The sequence below is a fragment of the Phyllostomus discolor genome, chromosome 3, assembly GCF_004126475.2.
Source record: "Phyllostomus discolor isolate MPI-MPIP mPhyDis1 chromosome 3, mPhyDis1.pri.v3, whole genome shotgun sequence".
NCBI lineage: Eukaryota > Metazoa > Chordata > Mammalia > Chiroptera > Phyllostomidae > Phyllostomus > Phyllostomus discolor.
The window spans coordinates 166,469,554-166,488,220 of NC_040905.2; the positions used below are offsets into that span (position 1 = coordinate 166,469,554).

Below are 18,667 nucleotides of genomic sequence, written 5' to 3' on the forward strand. Positions count from 1 at the left end.
TATCCTAATTATAGAGGTTCTTAAAAAACATATAAGTTGTCTGATATATGAGTCTGTAGATTTTTAGGAAAGTTCCTTTTGTTAGTCTTTTTGTGAAAATGACTCAGATTTATCTTTCAAATATGCAAGCTTCCTGAGCCAGTTTCATCTGTAAAACAGAGGTAATAAGGTTATGATAAAAAATCATAATGTAAATAACTTGATCTGGCACAATAAGCACTTAAAACAATTACAGCAGAATTTATGGCAATATTAAAGAAATATATAAGTGCACAAATGTATCTCACAGACAAAATTATTATACTTGAGCTTCTAAATGATTAAAACCAATCTCTTTGTTCAGAAAACAACGTCCAAATTTTAAAGCTTCTTCAGGAAAATACTGACGTTAACATTTCAGATCTTTTTGTTTAAAATTCTTGGCACTATTTTTCTGTGGCTCTCCAGAAATATGTTCAAAACCAGGCAGGTAGAGATAATACTGTTAACAATTATTATTACAATCATTTAAAATAATTTAAGTATGAAAAGAGGGATGTTTGTGGGAATATAAGAAGACATTTTTTTCATCCTTTATCAATATCTATCATTTCTGTTCCTTACATCTACTGGCTTTGTTCTATAAGGGATGTGTAGGGCTTGCATATAGAAAAGTGATAAAAGATCGGAAAACAGCACATCATTAGCAAATAATGCCTTTCAGTGTCAATCTATAAAAGTCAGTGTATTTTTAGTTTGTGAAATTTTTAGTTTTGCTTTATTTATGATTCTATCTCATTTAGCAATCATCAGCCTTCCCCTTTTCTTCCTTCTAATTCTCAGATCCCTGAGGTTTGCCTTTCTATTTCATAAATGTTGTTTACTCCTGTGATTTATATATATGGCACGCAGGGTGGGGCAAAGTAGTTTTAGAGTTGTTCATGTAGAAAATAATACAGTGATTAATAAATAATAATATAAGAATAAACTCTGTGCTTTGCATACTGACAATGGTAAACCTATTTTTGCCCCGCTGTGTATATTGTATATATTAGATCGTATATATGAGTGAGATGTCTCTCTTAATCATATGTGTTATTGATATATATTTTTTCATATTAAACATATCACATGTACATGTTATAGGGATAAATATATACATATATATTTCTCTCTATTTATCGAGAATTTACCATGAGCCCTGACTGCTGTAGCTCAGTGGGTTAAGTATTGTCCTGCAAAACAAAAGGTTATTGGTTCAATTCCCAGTTGGTGCACATGCCTGGGCTGTGGGCTGGGTCTCTGGTTAAGGGCATGTGAGAGGCAACCAATCAATCCTTCTCTTGCACATCAATGTTTTTCCAACTCTCTTCCCTCCCTCCCCCTTGCTCTAAAAAGAAATACACAAAATCTTTAAAAAAAAGGATTTACCATGAAAATTAAGGAAAAAATTAAACTAGAAGAGATTTCAAAGGAGAAGCAAAGCAGTTTTTATTGAATAGTTCTTTGGGACCTACTTCTATACCATTTATTATTTTCTTTATCTGATCAGTTTCTTACAGATCAAGAAACTTAAGTTATAACAAAGTTAAGTGCAGCACAAATTGAGGCACAAACGGAAAAAATGACCAATGGCTGCTGCCCAGTAGTGAGCTCCATTTTTGTGTTTGTTGCCTTTATTTGGGTAAATGAATAGCAATGAAGCCCTTCTGCTATATGAGGTCAGCAAGTTCACCTCCTGGATTCATGACCACAGAGTAGGGAAGGCCCTGCCAACACGTCAGAGCACTGAGCGCTGGCTTAGGCCCCCTCCTTACCTCAGTATGTTCTTCTTCTCAAAACTGAAGAGGTCAGTTGGCAAAGTGAAAAGGAAAGGTTTGAGGTGTCTTGGCAGAGGTGGTGAAAGATATAATGAGATTTTATATGGCACTGGTATGTCCAGAGGTATATTAATTTTCCCTGCAGGTCTGAGCCTCCCTGAAGGAGTTGTAATGATCCCCTCCCATTCCTGCAGCAGAAACAAAAGCTGTGTGTCTGTGCGTCTGTGCATCTATCTGTCTTCATATGCAGCAAAAGATTGGGGAGGGGTGGCGAGAGATGTAGGGCAGGGCCAGGGATTAGTACCCTCTCAAAGTAAGTGACAATAACCTAAAGCCAAAAAGGATGAGCAAGTGGAGCTTGCTCAAAAGTTTCTTTTGGGGGAGAGGAGCTGGCTGGCTGTCATACCTGTCCTACGTAAAGCTGACAGGCAAGCCAAGATTCTAATTTGTTTCTGAACGTTCCTGAATGCCAACCTGGCAGTGAAACCTGATCACTTTGGCCCCATCTGGTTTGCATTTCAAACCGGTGCCCACGACTCCACGAACCTGAACTGGCAGAGTTCTGTGAAAATGTCTCCGGGAATTCTGTAGGAGTGAGGCTTGGCTTTGGCCCTGACCCACCTCCACACCTCTGGGCAAATACCATTAACCATGCGCGTGCTGGTCAATGGAGAATACAAAAGAAAAAACAATAAAAGCTGGTTTGGCGTTGCCTGGAAACAGGCCCACACACCAAGAAGGAAGCAATTATACTACCCATAGAATTTAGCTGGACCTGTGCTACAGGGAAATGCGGGGTTGGCAAAGGGGCATTTCTGTGTCATTTTGATATTGGATGTGACGGTTAGGAGCACGTACTTGGGGTTAACTGAGCTGGGTTTAAGGGCCAGCTTTGTCACTTCCTCACTGCATGGCCTTGAAAAAGCTTCTTTGTCTTTCTGAATTCATGTTATCTTAAGTGAATCAGGATAATAGTTTACCTTCCGTGTAGAGTTGTTGAGAAGATAAATGCATATAAAGGAGAAGGCACATCTAAAGCACTTAATACAATGCCTGCAGCACAGTAAGCCCTCAGAAAATGCCAGCTGGCCAGCAGAATGGTGGCAGGGCCTCAGTGTGCAACATTCATTTCCCCCAGAAAGGAACGAAGGGGAGGTATGGCGAGAAAGATACTATCCAATGTGAAAAAGTTCCCACTAGAGACACCTGATTGCTTCTCCGGGTCTGTCGGGTCCTTTCCAGCCCTGCAGTGTGAGACTCTAAAAGGGGCAGGTGGACAAGCACTCATACAGTTTCTCTGTATTTCTTTCCACCGAGGTGTGTTTCTCAGCCCTCACCCCACACCTACTGATGTGTTTCTCCAGAAGTTTCCTGTCCCAGTGAGCCAATGAAGGGGTTCATTTCTTATTTGTTATTGATAAACAATTTTAATTGTAATGTGGGTATAAAGTATTCTAAAGTACTATCTCAAATTTTAAAAACTATCTAGAGAAGTGCAGATTTTGTTGTAGTAAAAAGGATTGAAGATGAACTTTACTGGGCAGTGATGAAGGATGGCTATAGGTTTGGCCCTGTGAGAGCTTACAATTTCAATAAACAAAAACTCTGCAGAGTCAGCATGGAGGCCTATTGTTTTAAAGTTTCCACGGGGACTCCTTCATAAATGCAGTCTAACTTTAATTGGTATAAAATAATCGAGCATGGTTATTAGTGTGTAACCATAAAAAAATGAAAGTTATGAAGTTAAAGGCAAGTAACACAATGAATGCACAAAGAGATCTCCCTCGCTAGTGGTCAGGAAAATGGGACTAAAAGAGCAAGATTAGGGAAGATTAACAATATGAGGGATATAACTGGTGGTGAATGTTTGACAACAAATGCACTCTTCTCCTCTGTTGGTGAGTGTATAAATTGATGAAATCTCTTTTAGAAAGCATTTTGGCAGTGCTTATTATCAAAAGCATAAAGTACATGGTCCTTGAACTCAGCAATTCTTTTCTAGGAATCTCTGCTGCAGAAATACACAAGAAATGAATGTGTAAGGATGCGTGTGTGTGTGTGTATTCAAGGGCATTCATTACAGCAGTAGGAGAGCCATTAAAACAGTTGTGCTACATACAAACTGAACACGTTGGTTGATACATAGGCATTAAAAATAATGAGAATCTGTAAAGCTGGATAGGGAAGGATATTGTGTGAAAAAAGTAAACCGCAGTATGACACTTATAGTAGAATCCAACTTTTATTTTTAATATACAGACATGTGTACATGTTTTCAATGTATAGAGAAAGAAGTCTAAAAGAACACACACCAAGTAAGTGTCACTAGTTAACCCTGAAGAGCAAGACTGAGAAGGTTTTGTTTGTGTTTTACTTTCTATAGTAAGAGTTATTTTTCTCAATAAGCATGGGCTACAGTTTAATTTTTTTTAATTAAGCAAGGCTATCTGTGTAGACATTTCTCTTTCAGTCTGAGGTATTTTTGAATCTGCATCACTTTTCAGGTAAAGAGCATTTAGTTATAAGTTCATAGGTTAAAAGCACTTGAAATACAGATTTACATATGTGTTGAAGCAAGAACCAGAATGACTGTGGCTTAAGCAAAGTTTGTTTGTCTCTCACACAACAGTACAGATGTAATTTACTTCCTCTGCAGAGTCATCAGGGGCCTGGGTTTCTATCTTGTTTTTCTGTTGTCCACAATGCACAGCTTCCACACATGAGGAAGGAGGGCTGCTTCATTTTCATCCCTCACATCTATAGAGGACACTCCCCTTCCTGTTAAGGATTTCCTGTCACATTCAATGGTCAGAAATTAGTCATGTGACTATACCTAGCTGCAAGAGAACCACACAAAATACACAATTAAAATTTTTATTTCTGTATAAACAGGGTTTCTCAGTATTAGCACTATTGGTATTTGGGGCTGGATAATTTTTTGTCGTCAGGGTGGGGGCGCATTGTTGGATGTTCAGCAGCACCCCTGGCCTGTACGTCATAGGTATCAGCAGCATTCCCTGATTATGACAACCAAGATTGTCTCCAGACACTGCCAGATGTCCCCTGGGGACAAAACCAACCCTCATTGAGAAGCACTGCTAAATAAGAAGGGCAAATAGATACTGGGGACAACTAGCAACATCTACCATAAGCATTTTATTATTCTGCTGAAACAGTGCTTAGCACTGGTGCAATGTTTTACCTTTGAAATTGACAGCTCCCTTGCCAGCAAATACAATACTCTAAGACTGTGGGATTTGGCTTTTGTTGATTCTAGAAGAATGAAAAATCAATCCTTGTTTTTATCTGTTGAAAATCTAAATTCATATTTGTATCAAATAAATACTGTTTTTATTTGAATATACAAACAGGTGTTCCTAGTGTATAGGAATAGTATTAAGGACATTATACTGTGCCACATTTATGATGAAGGTCTCAGTTTACACTGTAATATTTCTAAAAGGCTAATTTAATGGCAGTCATAATGCTGTTCTATCCTAAATCAAAAATTTCATCTGCAGTTGATAGCATGTCTCTTTTAAGGGCAATTAAGTGTGCATAATTTTCCACTGCTGAATACTTGATCCAGTATTTTTCTGTTAATGAGAAGTGTTTGCTTAATATGCTTTTCCATTTCAATGAGAGTATGTGCTTCACTGCCAATCATATAAATAGGTGGAAATCATTCAAAAGAAGCCACAAAACACCTCTTCCTTGTTCTGCCTTTTCTGTCACATTTAAAGATTCAAATCTTTCTTCAAACAAGTAGATATAGTTGGATCTTGTTTAAAAGGCTGTTTAGAAGTAAAGAACTTTAAATATAAAGAGAATCTGCCCTGGGCTTCTTCCAAGGTTGTTTGGTGCCTAGTGGGTCAGAAAGACCTTGTTATGAGGCAGTTTCCCCACACAGGTCATCTGTGCAGGCACAGGGGAAGACATCATTATAATGCCACTGCAGTAGTCTTAACTTTTGAAAATGTAAAGAGCTGCAGAAATTGTATCAGAAAAGTAGTTGCCAGCCATGAAAGTATCAGAATACCCTAGAGCCATTTATGAAAGCAGGCATGCTGGGAGAAGGGCGTAATCCTGTCTAGCTCCTGTGTGAACAATGCCTGTATGGAGAGACTTGTGGTAAAACTGGACCCAAAAGAGTAAGTAGGAGATGGAACTGGAATGGAGGAGGACAACCCTGAAGGCATGGAGTTGCGTGTGTGCAGAGACCAGGAATCATGCAGACTCATCAGGGGCAAATGTAAGCAGGATGGTTTAGCTGAAACTGTGTAATTTGTATAGAGTTAATAGGACCTGTGTTGTGGCCAAGGCACAAACTGCCCACCAGAAGTTGTGGTCCCTCTTCCACAGCAGAGCTGGAGCTGGAAAGCAGCTGCAATGCCAGCCCTCCTAGGGTCTTGGTGAAGCAGTGCGACTCCTCCCTCCTAATGGGCTGCAAGTGGGTCTTTATCTAGAGGGTCTGGGCAGAAAATGGATGACACACTCAAACTGGGGGATTTGAAGAGAGTTTTAAAAAGGCACTATTTGCAAAGATGTGGGAGAACTATAAAGAAACTATAAGCCATAGTACAGTACCTTGAGATCAAAATGTACCTTGTTATCCCCTTTAGGCCTGAGAGGTAAGGGAGTGGTACAGTTTCTAGAACCCAAAATAAGAATTATCTGGAGAGGCTCACAAGAAAGGAGGTGTAACATTCAGGAGGACACACCAGTCTGAGTCAAACCCACAGGAAGGGGAGGAAGGGAGTGAACACCCTGATGTCACTCTCAAACCTCCCTTTAGCCTTCTGTGGAGGTGTCCCATTAGCCAAACCCAAGTTTGGAAGCCAGAGGGCCAGGAGGCCCTTTAATGTACCTGCACAGGGAGTGTTTAGGACACAGAGCGGCATGGGAAGGCGTAGGGAACAGAACTGGAGGAATATCCTGCATCATGACTTTCGGCAAAGGTAGTAAGAAGTGGGAAGTGGGTGTTTCTTCCCCATGACTGCTTCTCCTATCAGCCAGCTGCACTTGGAGGACCTTGAAACCCTAGGGGACATCACCACAAAGATGCAGGATACCACGGAAAGGGGAAAGCACACCAATCAGGGACACCCACAGTGGGTTATTGCTGATTGAGAAATAAACCTGTGTGAATCTAGACCTCAACTTCCAGTGGCATGTTTTTTACGGAAGTTAGCCTTTAGAATTTGTTTATTATTGCAGTTAGCATTAGCAGGAATTAAATTATAGAAAATCTTGAAGTTGGTTAAGCAAGGAATTTAGATTCATTTCTACAGAAAGTCAAAAACAAGTTGGTCCAAAGGTTGTGGGTTATTGTTAAAACAGAAAGTCAAAAACAATGAAAGTTTTTATGCTGGGAGATAGTATTATTTTTAAAAAGCCTGAGATGATGAGTCATGTGGCAGGTGGAAGGGAACACAGTGAGCAAGAAATTAATGAAGCCGACCCAAACCTTGTGTTCTCAGCAGGACCTGTGACTCAGTCTAGGACACTATAAACTCGAAGGGTGGAAGAATTTTAATCACATTGCAAGGTCAGGTGCCAGCCCACCATGAAGAATTTAGGGGAGGGGTGGAACTAAGTCCAGTTTAGTGATCACCCAGGTTTGTGAAACAGCTTGGCTGGTCTGCTGTAAGATATGGAGACTGAAAAGGAATTCTGTTGATATGTCCTGAGTAGTTCCCATAAGAGGGTCTGTCCATCCTGTCCAGCCTAGGGAAGGGGGCTTCAAGGAGACCACTTTGCAATGTGATATGTGTTTGCTGGAACCTGGGGGATGCAATAGGCCATAGTATTTTCTGGGAAATTGGAAGAACAAGAGAATTGTCTGCCAGCTGCTCTGATAGTGGCAAAACTAAAAGGGGGGTCTTGGGGAGTTTGGGGCTGAGCACAGCTTGTTAATTCCCAGAGTTTCAGGATAAATGATCTGTGACCAGTTGAAGGCACAGAGATGGAGATTAAGCTGTTCAGTGGTCACCTCTGAGGCCTGGAAGAACACATGGACAAGCAGCCAGGGATGTGTTCTCCCCCTGAAGGTGAGAACACAACCCCCTCCACATGGAGGGGATAACTGCAGATCTGAGAAAGCATTCCACAGAGACAGAGATGCACACACATGGGGAGTCTTTTGAGTGCCGGAGACATCTTAACTGTACTCTTCTGGTAAGACCTTTCCTGCTCATTCGGCAAGCAGTCAAAAAGAGAAGAGAAGCCCCTGACCCTTCCCACTGCTGGCGACCAGCTCATGCCAGGCCACCTGGGGCAGTGTAGGGGGCTGGCTACTGAAAGTATATTTAAAGTTTCATTTTAAGTGGACTAAACAAGTCACACTCCTACCTGAGACCATTTTTAATGACCTGAGAATAGAAATGAGCACAAGACCTTTATCTGGGGAGTCACCAGAATGGTCATGGCCCTGCCCTAAATTTCATCCGTGGGAAGTGGGTGATCAAAGCCTGGACTAAATTTAGAGGGACAGTAGGAGACAAAAATAAAGTTGATCAGGATTGATCAGGATTGCACTTCACAGGACTGTAACAGGCACATGGCTTTCTAGTATGGAGGCCTTGACCTAAAAGAAAGTAAGATAAAAAGATGAACCAATCCCAAACACGCCTTTGTCATCCCTCAAAATGTCCTTATGAACACAGTAACAGTACCTTCATTGGAGGATATTTCTTTTCTTACATATAACACAAAATTTGGAAAATCTGAGAAGTGCAAGTCTTGAAAATAAAAATCACCCAATATAATCATCATACTTAAATATATTTCCTTCCTGTCTTGTTTTCCTCTGTGGATGTGTATCAATACATTTGTAAGTTTTTCTTGTTCAGAATAATGAAGTTTTTCTTTTTTATTTTGTATTCTACTTTTTAAACGATATTTTAAAGACATGGAACATTTTAAAAACATGGTTTATTGAAGCCATAATTTAACGAGTTTATCAAATACTTTGTCAAATATTTTAGATCTAGACTTGAACTTCATGTATGAAGCAATTATGTAAATAAGAATATTTAGCAAATTTATTGCATAGCTGTTGATTTTCCATCAACTTGTAACGTTCATCTTACCACATGAAAGAGCCATTCGTTGAGATGGTTGTCACTTCTTTCTTCAAATTCTCTTCTCCTGTTTTTTCTGAAGCCATGTTTTCCTAATTTTCTTCTCACTCATGTGGTCACTCCTAAATCTCTGCCAAAGGTTCTCCTTTTTCTGTCTAATCTTGAAATGTTGACTGTGCTCAGGGCCTTTCTAGAACATTCCCCACTCTCCTTAGGTTATTCATCCAGCCCTTTGGTTTTCAATACCATGTATATGCTAAAAACGCAAATTCAAGTTTTCGTTCCAAACCTCTGTTCTAATCTCCAGACTTGTATCTTGATGGCTCCATTTGGATGTCTCATTGGCATCTCAAATGGGACTCTTAATCTTCCCCCCAAAACATGTTCCTCCTTGTCTCCTCAGCTTAATAAAGCAACCTCAGTCCTCTTAATTGCTCAAGGAAAACACCAGGAAGCATTTTAGTGCTTCTCTCTCTCTCACTTCTAGCTCATAGCAAGTCCTGTTTATCTCCTTGCCAAGTATCTCTCTCAAATTCAACTCTGCTGTCTCCCTATTCATCCAGCCAGCCACATCTCAGTATGAATCACTATAACCGCCTCCTGTCCGCTTTCCCTCACAAAGCCCCTCCAATCTGCTCTCTGCACAGCAGCCACATTAGAATGCAGTTCCCTCATTGAAACACATCAGACCTTGAACATGGCCTACAAGACCCAGATCTAGATTCTCCTGTTTTTCCAGCCTCTGGTTCCAGTGCTCTCCCTGTTAATCACCATAGTTTACACACAATGCTTTGCTCTCAGATCCCTGAACTGCTGCTTTCTCTATGCCTCAAAATTAACTCCCCTAACCTCCTAATGTGACTCTCAATTCTTTGAGGGCACAGATTCTGGCCAAGTCATTCCTATATCCCCAATATGTGGAAGAACACCTGGCATGTGATGGGTACACAGCCAGCCTGTGTTGGTAGGACCTACCTATGGGTCCATACTCACCTCTCAAGTCCCAGGCTGCACATCACTCCCCGGGTGGACCTCTCCTACCCCCTACATCCTAAAGTAGATCTTCACCCTTTTGACCTCAGTCACTTCACCCTGTTATTTATGTCCCTGACAACATTGTCACTGTGTATCTGTACCTTTGTTTGTTTAGTGTCTCTCCCCCACTAGACTAGAAACAGCCATGAGATCCAGAACCACGTCCCTTTTTTGGTTCATGCTTTCCCCAACACCTAGCACAATGCCAAGCTCACAGAAAATTTTCAGATCCTCGTTAAAAGAATGAACAGCATCTGAGGGAATGGAGTTCTGAGGGGTGCTCTTCTCTTTGCCTGGGGCAACACTGGAAAAATGCTGGTGTCAGCCCTGAAATGGAAGAATGTGGTGTACAGAATAATGGAGCCCCCCCAAACGTCTGAGTCCTCATCCCTAGAACCTGTGACTATGTTACCTTACCTGGTTAACAGGAATTTTCAGGTGTTTTCAGTTAAGGATCTCACGGCATGGGGGCAGGGGGATTATCCAGGTGGATCCAGTGTAATCAGAAGGGTCCTTATCAGAGGGAGGTGGGCGTGTCAGAGTCAGAGAATGGGATGTGTTAAAAAAATCGGAGCTGAGACAGAGAGAGACTGAAAGAGATTAAGAGGGACTGAGATATATTTGAGGATGCTGTTGGCGTTGAAGGTGGAGGAAGAGGCCACGCAACGAGAAATGTGGCCGAACTCCAGAGGCTTGAAAAGGCGAGGATATGGATCCACCTCTAGAGCCTCCGGGAGAATTCGTCCTACCAGCACCTTGATTTTAGGACTTCTGACCTCCCAAACTGTAAGACATTAAGTTTCTGTTGTTTGAAGACACTGAGTGTGTGGCAATTTGTTACAGCAGCCATAGGAAACTAATGCAAGGAGGGACTGGAGAACTGGTTTGACGAGTGTGAAGGTGAGATGCGGTCCCACTTTCTTCTATTTGGATGGCATTAGGCTTGCCTACCGGCAAACAATCTCATTGCCATAGTCCTGCAACCAGTTTCATGCAATCTGTTCCTCTTTCTTTCTCCTGAATGCCACCCTGGGGACAAATAACAAGTCCATGCCTTCTTTTTTGACTTTAAGTTCAGAGTCAGGAGGGAGAAGCTGGAGCTGAACTTGAGCTATGGAAATGAGGGCGAGGGGTAGGTGTTTCCCTGGCTTGACAAGGATGGCCTCCTCTTGCTTTTTAAGAGGTGTTACTAAACCCCTTTTTATGGCCTAGCCTAAGGTGCCTTGGCAATGAACATCTCTAATTAATAATTAGACTCTCTTGATCTGTGTTTTGGGAGAAATGAACCTTAAAGCATCGGGTCCCCCCCACCTCGCTTCCTGGGAAAAATATACACAAGCAGAAAATATCGCATGCAGTTGTTAGGGGTTCATGGACTTGTAAGGTCAGTTTGCTCAAAGGAGAATGTGTGTTTGGGATCTTTTTTAACCAAGGATGCAGGAGTCAGTGGGAGGTAGGCAGGAAGTAACATCATAAAATGGGCTTCACATTGGGTAAGGGATTTGGTCTTAATCCTACAGGGAGGATACTAGGGACTATTAGAGGGTTTCAAGCAACACAGTGACAGAAATTATATCTTTACTTTGGGGGAAAAAACCACTCTGGAAACATATATATTGGCTGTAATCTCATAATTAGCTCATCAGAACACCTTAGGCGTGAAAAATGCTGTTGACATAAAATATTTAATACTTCCTTTTAAAGGCAGTGATATCAGATGGCATATTAAGTGATCTAATTTCATGGGCATTGTGCTGTAGAAAGCAGTTTCCTGTAACAAAGGTAAGATTATTAAAAGCTTACTGTTGTCGGGATCATTACTGCCCTAACAGCAGGTATATGTAGATGTTTAGTCTTATTGTTACTGTCATCATTATCTCATTGTTCAAGTACTTCTCAGCTTCAGTCAGGTTCATCTCCTCAGAGGACAGACAGCTAGCGCAGTGTGCAATAGGGGAGCACGGAACTGGGCGCCTTCCACCATGCTCTTTCCTGCCTGTCACACACCAGAAAAGGAACTTAGATCAAGTTAATCCCCCAAAGCCACAGTTTCTTTATCTGTAAATTGTACCCTATAAACCCTTCCTATGTAATAACTGTCATGATCAAATGCCATCATTTAAAAAATAGTGCTTACAAAAATATAATATATTACACAGGTGTAACCCGGCATTAATTTTCCTCTTACTATTACTGTCTTCCCTGAACAAGTTTGGGTTAGTAAAAGGAGCTATGGAGGTAAATGTTTGTGATTTGCTTTGGCGATATTATATAGTTCTCTATCCAAGCATCAAATGTTTTAGAGAGATTCTTTTTTCTAGTATTCAGGCTTGTTGCCTTCACTTAGCCCTTCAAAAACTCTGAATCAAAAATAGACCATTTTGCTGTGTTCTGAAGTCTAGAGCTGTATGTTTTAAAGGAGTCAAAGGTCCCCCTTTGGAGTTAGAAAGAAAAATAACCATGTCTCAGCACTGGAGAGCCTACACATGCAGGGGAAATTGGAAGGGCTGAGTGTGTGTGTGAAGCCACTGACGCCCTGCAGACTTGCTAGTCTGCTGGTCAGCATCCCCCGAAAAGGAGGAGAGGGCTACTGGCCCAGAGTTCACAGGGAAAGAACTGCTGGTTCTAGAAGAGCAACCACCGAAAGGAGTACACAGAAGCTTCTTTGTCATCACAAGGCCTTCCCCATCTGCTAATCAGAGACACTCCAGGTAGCATTTCAGTTTTTCAGTCTTAAAGCCCATCTTGCTTGGGGGTGGTTGTGGTAGAAAATACTACAGCATCGCCTACCTGCTGCCGAGTGCCTAATGTCCAGGGGGAAATGTCAGGCAATGGTACCTCTGCTCCTGTCACTCAAGAAAACACACGCCCCAGTGAACACAACCAGACATTGCCTTGCAGTAGACAAGATGCTTTCTAACTATACCCAGGCACACCAAGACTAAAGCATTTAACTCTGCACAGAGACAGGGAGAAGGGAACCTCAAGGTGTTGTTTGTCCTGTGGCAGTGAAGTACCTCCTTGTGTTTATACAGGTTTACCAAGTGGTTTACGTACACAACCCATTTACTCACCTATGGTTGTATGTGATTAGAAGCAAATAAAGTAGTCTGTTTCATCAAAAGGAATGCTACTTTTGCTGAGGTCAAACAGACTTTAAAGAGAACTTCCAACTTTGATTCTAGCTAGGCTCATTTTGGAAAAATCGACGTGATAGCAGTGTGGGCTTTGCAGCCAGACTCTACCACACACTAGCAGTGTGACTAGGGTGAGTCACTTAACATTGCTGGCCTTAAAATCCCCAACTTGTTTAATGGGTGTGGCTGTTGCTAATTTGTCGGGCCCTTGAAAGGGTTCAATGAGTTTCGAGATACTGACAGAGGCAGCAGTGTACCTGTCTGTAACTTGGACTCCAGAGCCAGACTACCTGGGTAAGAGTCCCACCTCCACCTCCACTGAGTGCCCTCGTGGAAGTGACTAAAGCTTCCTGAGTCAGTAAAATGGAGGTAGTAATAGTACCTACGTCATGGGGTCATTGTGAGGATAACAGAGTGTATATCCCCAAAAGCACCTAAAACAGTGCCTGTCATCTATAGTAAACACTATGTAAATATGTGCTATGATTATGATTGATTGTGATAATAATTGTGGTAATATCCATCAAGTGCCTGGTACAAATACTTGATCAAGAAGGATTAAATTTTTTTGCAATTTCTATTATTTCTCCATCAGAGCACTCAAATTTTAAGGAGCCTGAGGACAAAAGTAACAGTATTACAAGTTTGCTTTTTGTTTTAACTAAACAGATGCCAACAGGGTCCTTTCCAAAATCTTAATCCTTCAGGGACTCAAATGCAATCTGATAACCATAGGAGAAAGATTTTTTTAAGAGCAAGAACAAATTCTTGAGCCTACCCCAGACCTCCTCAATTAGAAGCTCTGAGCTACAACCTATCAGTCTGTTTTTTGGGTTTGGGTTTGGTTTTGGTTTTCAATGCCCATTAACATTTTTTGAAGACTTTTTTTTTAGAGTAGTCTAAGTTAACAGAAAAATTGAGAGGAGGATAGAGAGAGTTCCCATATACCTCCTGCGCATACATCAACTCCCTCACCATCAATATGCCCTACCAGAACAGTGCATTTGTTACAACTGATGAACCTACGTTAACATATAATCACCCAAAGTACGTAGTTCACATCAGAGTTCACTCTTGGTGTTGTACATTCCATGGGTTTAGACAAATGTATAATGCTATGTATCTACCAGTATAGTATCCCACAGAGTATTTTCCTGGCCCTGAAAATCTTCTGTGTTCTGCCTAATCATCTCTCCCCTCTCCCAACCCCTGGCAGCCACTGATGTTTTTACTGTCTCCACAGTTTTGCCTTCAGTCTGTGCCCCAGTGACCCTCATGCTTCCTAAAGTTCAAAAACACCAGATACAGACTCCTACAACCTTGCCTGCCTTCTATTTTCAGGAGGTGGAGGGCAACAAAGACTTGGGTACTCCGTCTATTTGACAGGTGTTTCAGCCCAAGAAGTGTTAAATGACTGAATTAAGCAGAAATACAGGTAGTCTGGAAAGTAGAATTAGGTGGGGCGTGGGGAGGGGAAAAGCACACTTTGAGAGCCTGTGAGTCTGTTGATAGGTCTGGAACAGAATGTTTTGGGGCTGGGTCCTCTGGAAAAGTACTGATGTCACATCATGCGCCATATCGCTCTGAGTGATGGCTAGGGGAAGAGATGCCCTTTGAATTTTTATGCGAGTTTAAAATGAAGAAAATCATGTCAAGTCAGAGCTGTTGGTACAAAAGGTCACCAATGCCAATTGGTAGTATTGCAGAGCTCAGAGAGGGAGTATTAAAATAGCAAATGTTTTGTTTTTTTAGTACTCGTTGCACTATGGGCTCAAGTCTCAGTTTTTTGCTATCTTGCTGCCCTGTAATCTTATGTAAAAGGCCTGTGAAAAAAGAAAACCACCAAGCATCTTTCCACCTCCTGCAGGGAGGAGGGCAGGTAGTGGGTGATTGTCCTCAGACTGAGGACTATGTGATATTTGCAGTGCAGTAAGCAAATCAGTTAAATGATGACTGAATGGGAAAGGGATAGTGGAGGTGACTGAGCAGGATTTATTGATTGTGGCCATTTCGGGTGACAAGTGATTATTGGGCTAGATGCGATTTGTCTGAGGTTCAGCCTTGGGTGACTGAGGATTACAGTGCCTTAGGAAAAGAAACCAGTCTTAGGGGTGGGGTGGGGAAGTTGTAAAATATTAGTTTGGTTTCGTATATACTGTATGTATGATGATAGAACAGTATCCAAATAGGTTTAAAAGGTCTGAGAGCCATATGCATAGAGAGTTTTTGAAGCCATGAAGAATACATTGATTATCTACATAACAAGGGAATCTGAAGGTCAAGGAGCAAATTTTTAGGGACACTGCAATTATAGCAAATAGAATGAGAAGTCAGCGAAGAAATGAGAGACCACCAGAAAAGGTAAAAATTGTCCCAAGACCATGTGCTATGGTCTAATCAAGAGGATACATTTGTTTCAAGAAGAGAGATATGTTCCTTGATGTTGAAAGTGTGAAAAAATGAAAAAGAATAAAGCATGTACTGGCCAGGGTGAGGTTGCAAAGTCAAAATGTTAACTGAAAAAGAAAGGCTTGTTTTACAAAACAGACGGTTTTAAGTATATTCATTTAAGTCCGGGTTTCTTCACCTCAGCACTGTTGGCAGTTGGGCCAGATAATTCTTTGTGATGAGAAGTCGTTCTGTGCATTGTAAGACATTTAGCAGCATCCCTGGCCTCTGCCCACCAGATGCCACTGGTAACACCACCAGCCCTAGTTTTTACAACCAGAAAATGTCTTCAGGCAATGCCAAATATTCTTGATTGATAACCACCGATTTAAGGGTTTATTTAGATTTCTCTGTATATGTGGTACCACATACGTTAGGCACAGCCAGGTGTAAAAATATGACAGACTTTAAACATCAAGAAGAATGCATTCAGATTTTCCTAAATTGGTTTATTCTTCTATATCCCCTATTATATTAGTTAAAACTACACATATACACATTTATATGTATATTCACTTATACACACATGTATGTATACCACATACATATATATGTGACAGTAATTCCCCAAGTTAACACTATCTCAATTTAATTATGAATGAATTTGAAAACATAGTAAATTGGAACCCCTGGTGATCCAATGCTGTGGTTCATCACAGATCAGTGTAGGGCATTTTGATTGTGGATCCACGGCAATATTAGTAAGCAACTTCCAAATTAAATTTTCTGTATACCAAAGACAAATTATTTTTGCTCTCATTTTTATGAAGATAAAATATTCTTCCTGATCCATAGATATATTGTAGGACTCCTGATTTTTGTTTAAAAAATGAGTGCACCATTTATCTTTTGCTATAAACTGTGATGCTGTGTATTGAAAGTGTTTACCAAGTTTCTAAGTTACAAATGAAAGAAAGATGGAGATTTGGGACTATAATTTGCCCTTAAAAACATTGGTAGGAAAGATTACCACAAAAACAACATGACAAGATGGGTTATGAACATTTGAGATCAATTCCCCATCAGAAGAAGCAGCCTATCATTTTCCCAAACCCAGCGTCCTCATTGCTGAGGAACAACGAAGAAAGTCTAACTCCTGTTTTACTGCTGGTGACATTGAACAAGGCCCGACCATGGAGGCTAATTCTGAGACCTGTGTTTGCTTTGCAGACTGCATCATCTGCTATCAAAGGTGCTATCCAGCTGGGAATAGGGTACACTGTGGGTAATCTCACTTCCAAGCCAGACCGAGATGTTCTCATGCAAGACTTCTACGTGGTGGAAAGTGTGTTCCTGCCCAGGTAAGACTTTTGTGTGTGTGATGATTTCCATGCTCTAGAACCTTCCTTGCTACATCCCCACATTGAAGACTTTTCTGTCAGTGCATGTGCTACGTACTGATGTACATGCTGGACCTTTAGCAGGCCCAAAGCAAACCAACAGAGTACCTTCTGTTGCATCAGGTGGCTTGCATTTTCTATGTGGAGATGGTAAATAGGTTTTGTCCTGTGAGCCAGCTGTAATTAGTTGTGATAATGCCTGTAAGACCATATGGAGAAAGACTTTGAGATTCAGTGGGAAGGAGTGCAGTCATTAGAGAGTGATGTCTGTGTGGACTTAGAATAAGAGGGCATCCAAGAAGCAGCAGCTGGTGCTAGGTTGTTGTTACACCTAATTTGAAAGATGGGCTGCGGAAGGTGGGGAACAATTGGGCCTTCCACCTGTATTCACTCTTATAGCTCCCTTTTAACTTAGCTCTTTCAACTTATCTTTCCTCAAGAAACCTTATGAGAATCCCAATATTTTGATGCCATATTTGCAAAAACACCCAAGTTACCTATATATGCCTCCTCTAACTTTATTGTATTTTGGAGGGAAAAATCAGTTCAACAAATAAATCTGAGACTGGATGGTGATGATGGTTACACAGTGTAAATGTACTTAATTCCGTAGCACTGTACACATAGAAATGGTTAGCATGGTAAGCTTTGTGTTATGTCTGCTTTACAAAACTAAAGTAAATAAACATTAATTTAACTCTAGTACTAGTGTAGTATAGGAAGAGAAGTAATCACGGTTAAATTGGAAATGTCAGCACTAATGACAGGATGTCTTTATATACACGTTTGTTTCTAAATACAATGTATTTTCTTAATATAATATCTCTGCTTTTACCTAAATATGTTTATTCATGGTCTAGCAAATAAAGAAAATGGTCTAGCAAAGAAAAAATTCGTGTTGGGGGGTTGGAGGTGATTATTTTGTCTTTGGGACTCTGAGGATTGACTTGTCAGACACATTTATTTTTTAAAATGTATCTTCAAAATGAGTCACTTTGGTTATTACTGGACTTGTTTTTTCCAATTATTAATTTTATTCTCTTTTTTATTGACTATGTTGTTACGGTTGTCTCAATTTTCCCCTTTGCCCTCTCCTCCCAGCTCATCCACCCATTCCCACAGTCAGTCCCCTCACCATTGTTCATGTCCATGGGTCATTCATACATGTTCTTTGAATAATCCCTTCACCTTCTTTCAACAAGTACCCACCTCCCTCCTCCCCTCTTACAGCTGTCAATCTGTTCCACGTTTCTGTGCCTTTGATTCTGTTTTGCTTGTTTATTTTGTTCTTCAGATTCCAGTTAGAAGTGAAATCAGATGGTATTTGTCTTTCATTGTTTATTTCACTTAGCATAATAATCCCCAGTTCCATCCATGCTGTCTTAACAGGCAAGAATTCCTTCTTTTTTGCTGTTGCATAGTACTCCATTGTGTAAACGTACCACAGTTTAATGATCCACTCATTTACTGATGGGCAGTTAGGCTGCTTCCAAATCTCGGCAATTGTAAATAACACTATGAACATAGGGGTGCATGTGTTTTTTTGAATTGGTGTTTTGGGATTCTTTGAACATATTCCCAGAAGTGGAATCACTGGGTCAAAAGACAGTTCCATTTTTAATTTTGTGAGGAAACTACCTACTGTTTTCTAGAGTGGCTGCACCAGTCTGCATTCCCACCAGCAATGCACTACAGTTCCCTTTTCTCCACATCCTCACCAGCACTTGGTTGTTGATTGATTTATTGATGATGGTCATTTTGGCAGGTTTGAAGTAGTATCTCATCGTGGTTTTGATTTGCATCTCTCTGATGACTAGTGATGTTGA

At 40.8% G+C, this 18,667-nt stretch overlaps 1 protein-coding gene across 2 annotated transcripts in view; it reads left to right on the plus strand.

Annotated features, from left to right (window-relative positions):
* The window catches only part of PIP5K1B (phosphatidylinositol-4-phosphate 5-kinase type 1 beta), a 323,321-nt gene that overhangs the window by 156,277 nt on the left and 148,377 nt on the right, over positions 1 to 18,667 (plus strand). For both annotated transcript variants that reach the window (XM_028508340.2, XM_036021727.1), the window contains exon 4: positions 16,672 to 16,802. In XM_028508340.2, the coding sequence (XP_028364141.1) occupies positions 16,672 to 16,802 (131 nt within the window). The remainder of the gene's footprint in view (positions 1 to 16,671; positions 16,803 to 18,667) is intronic.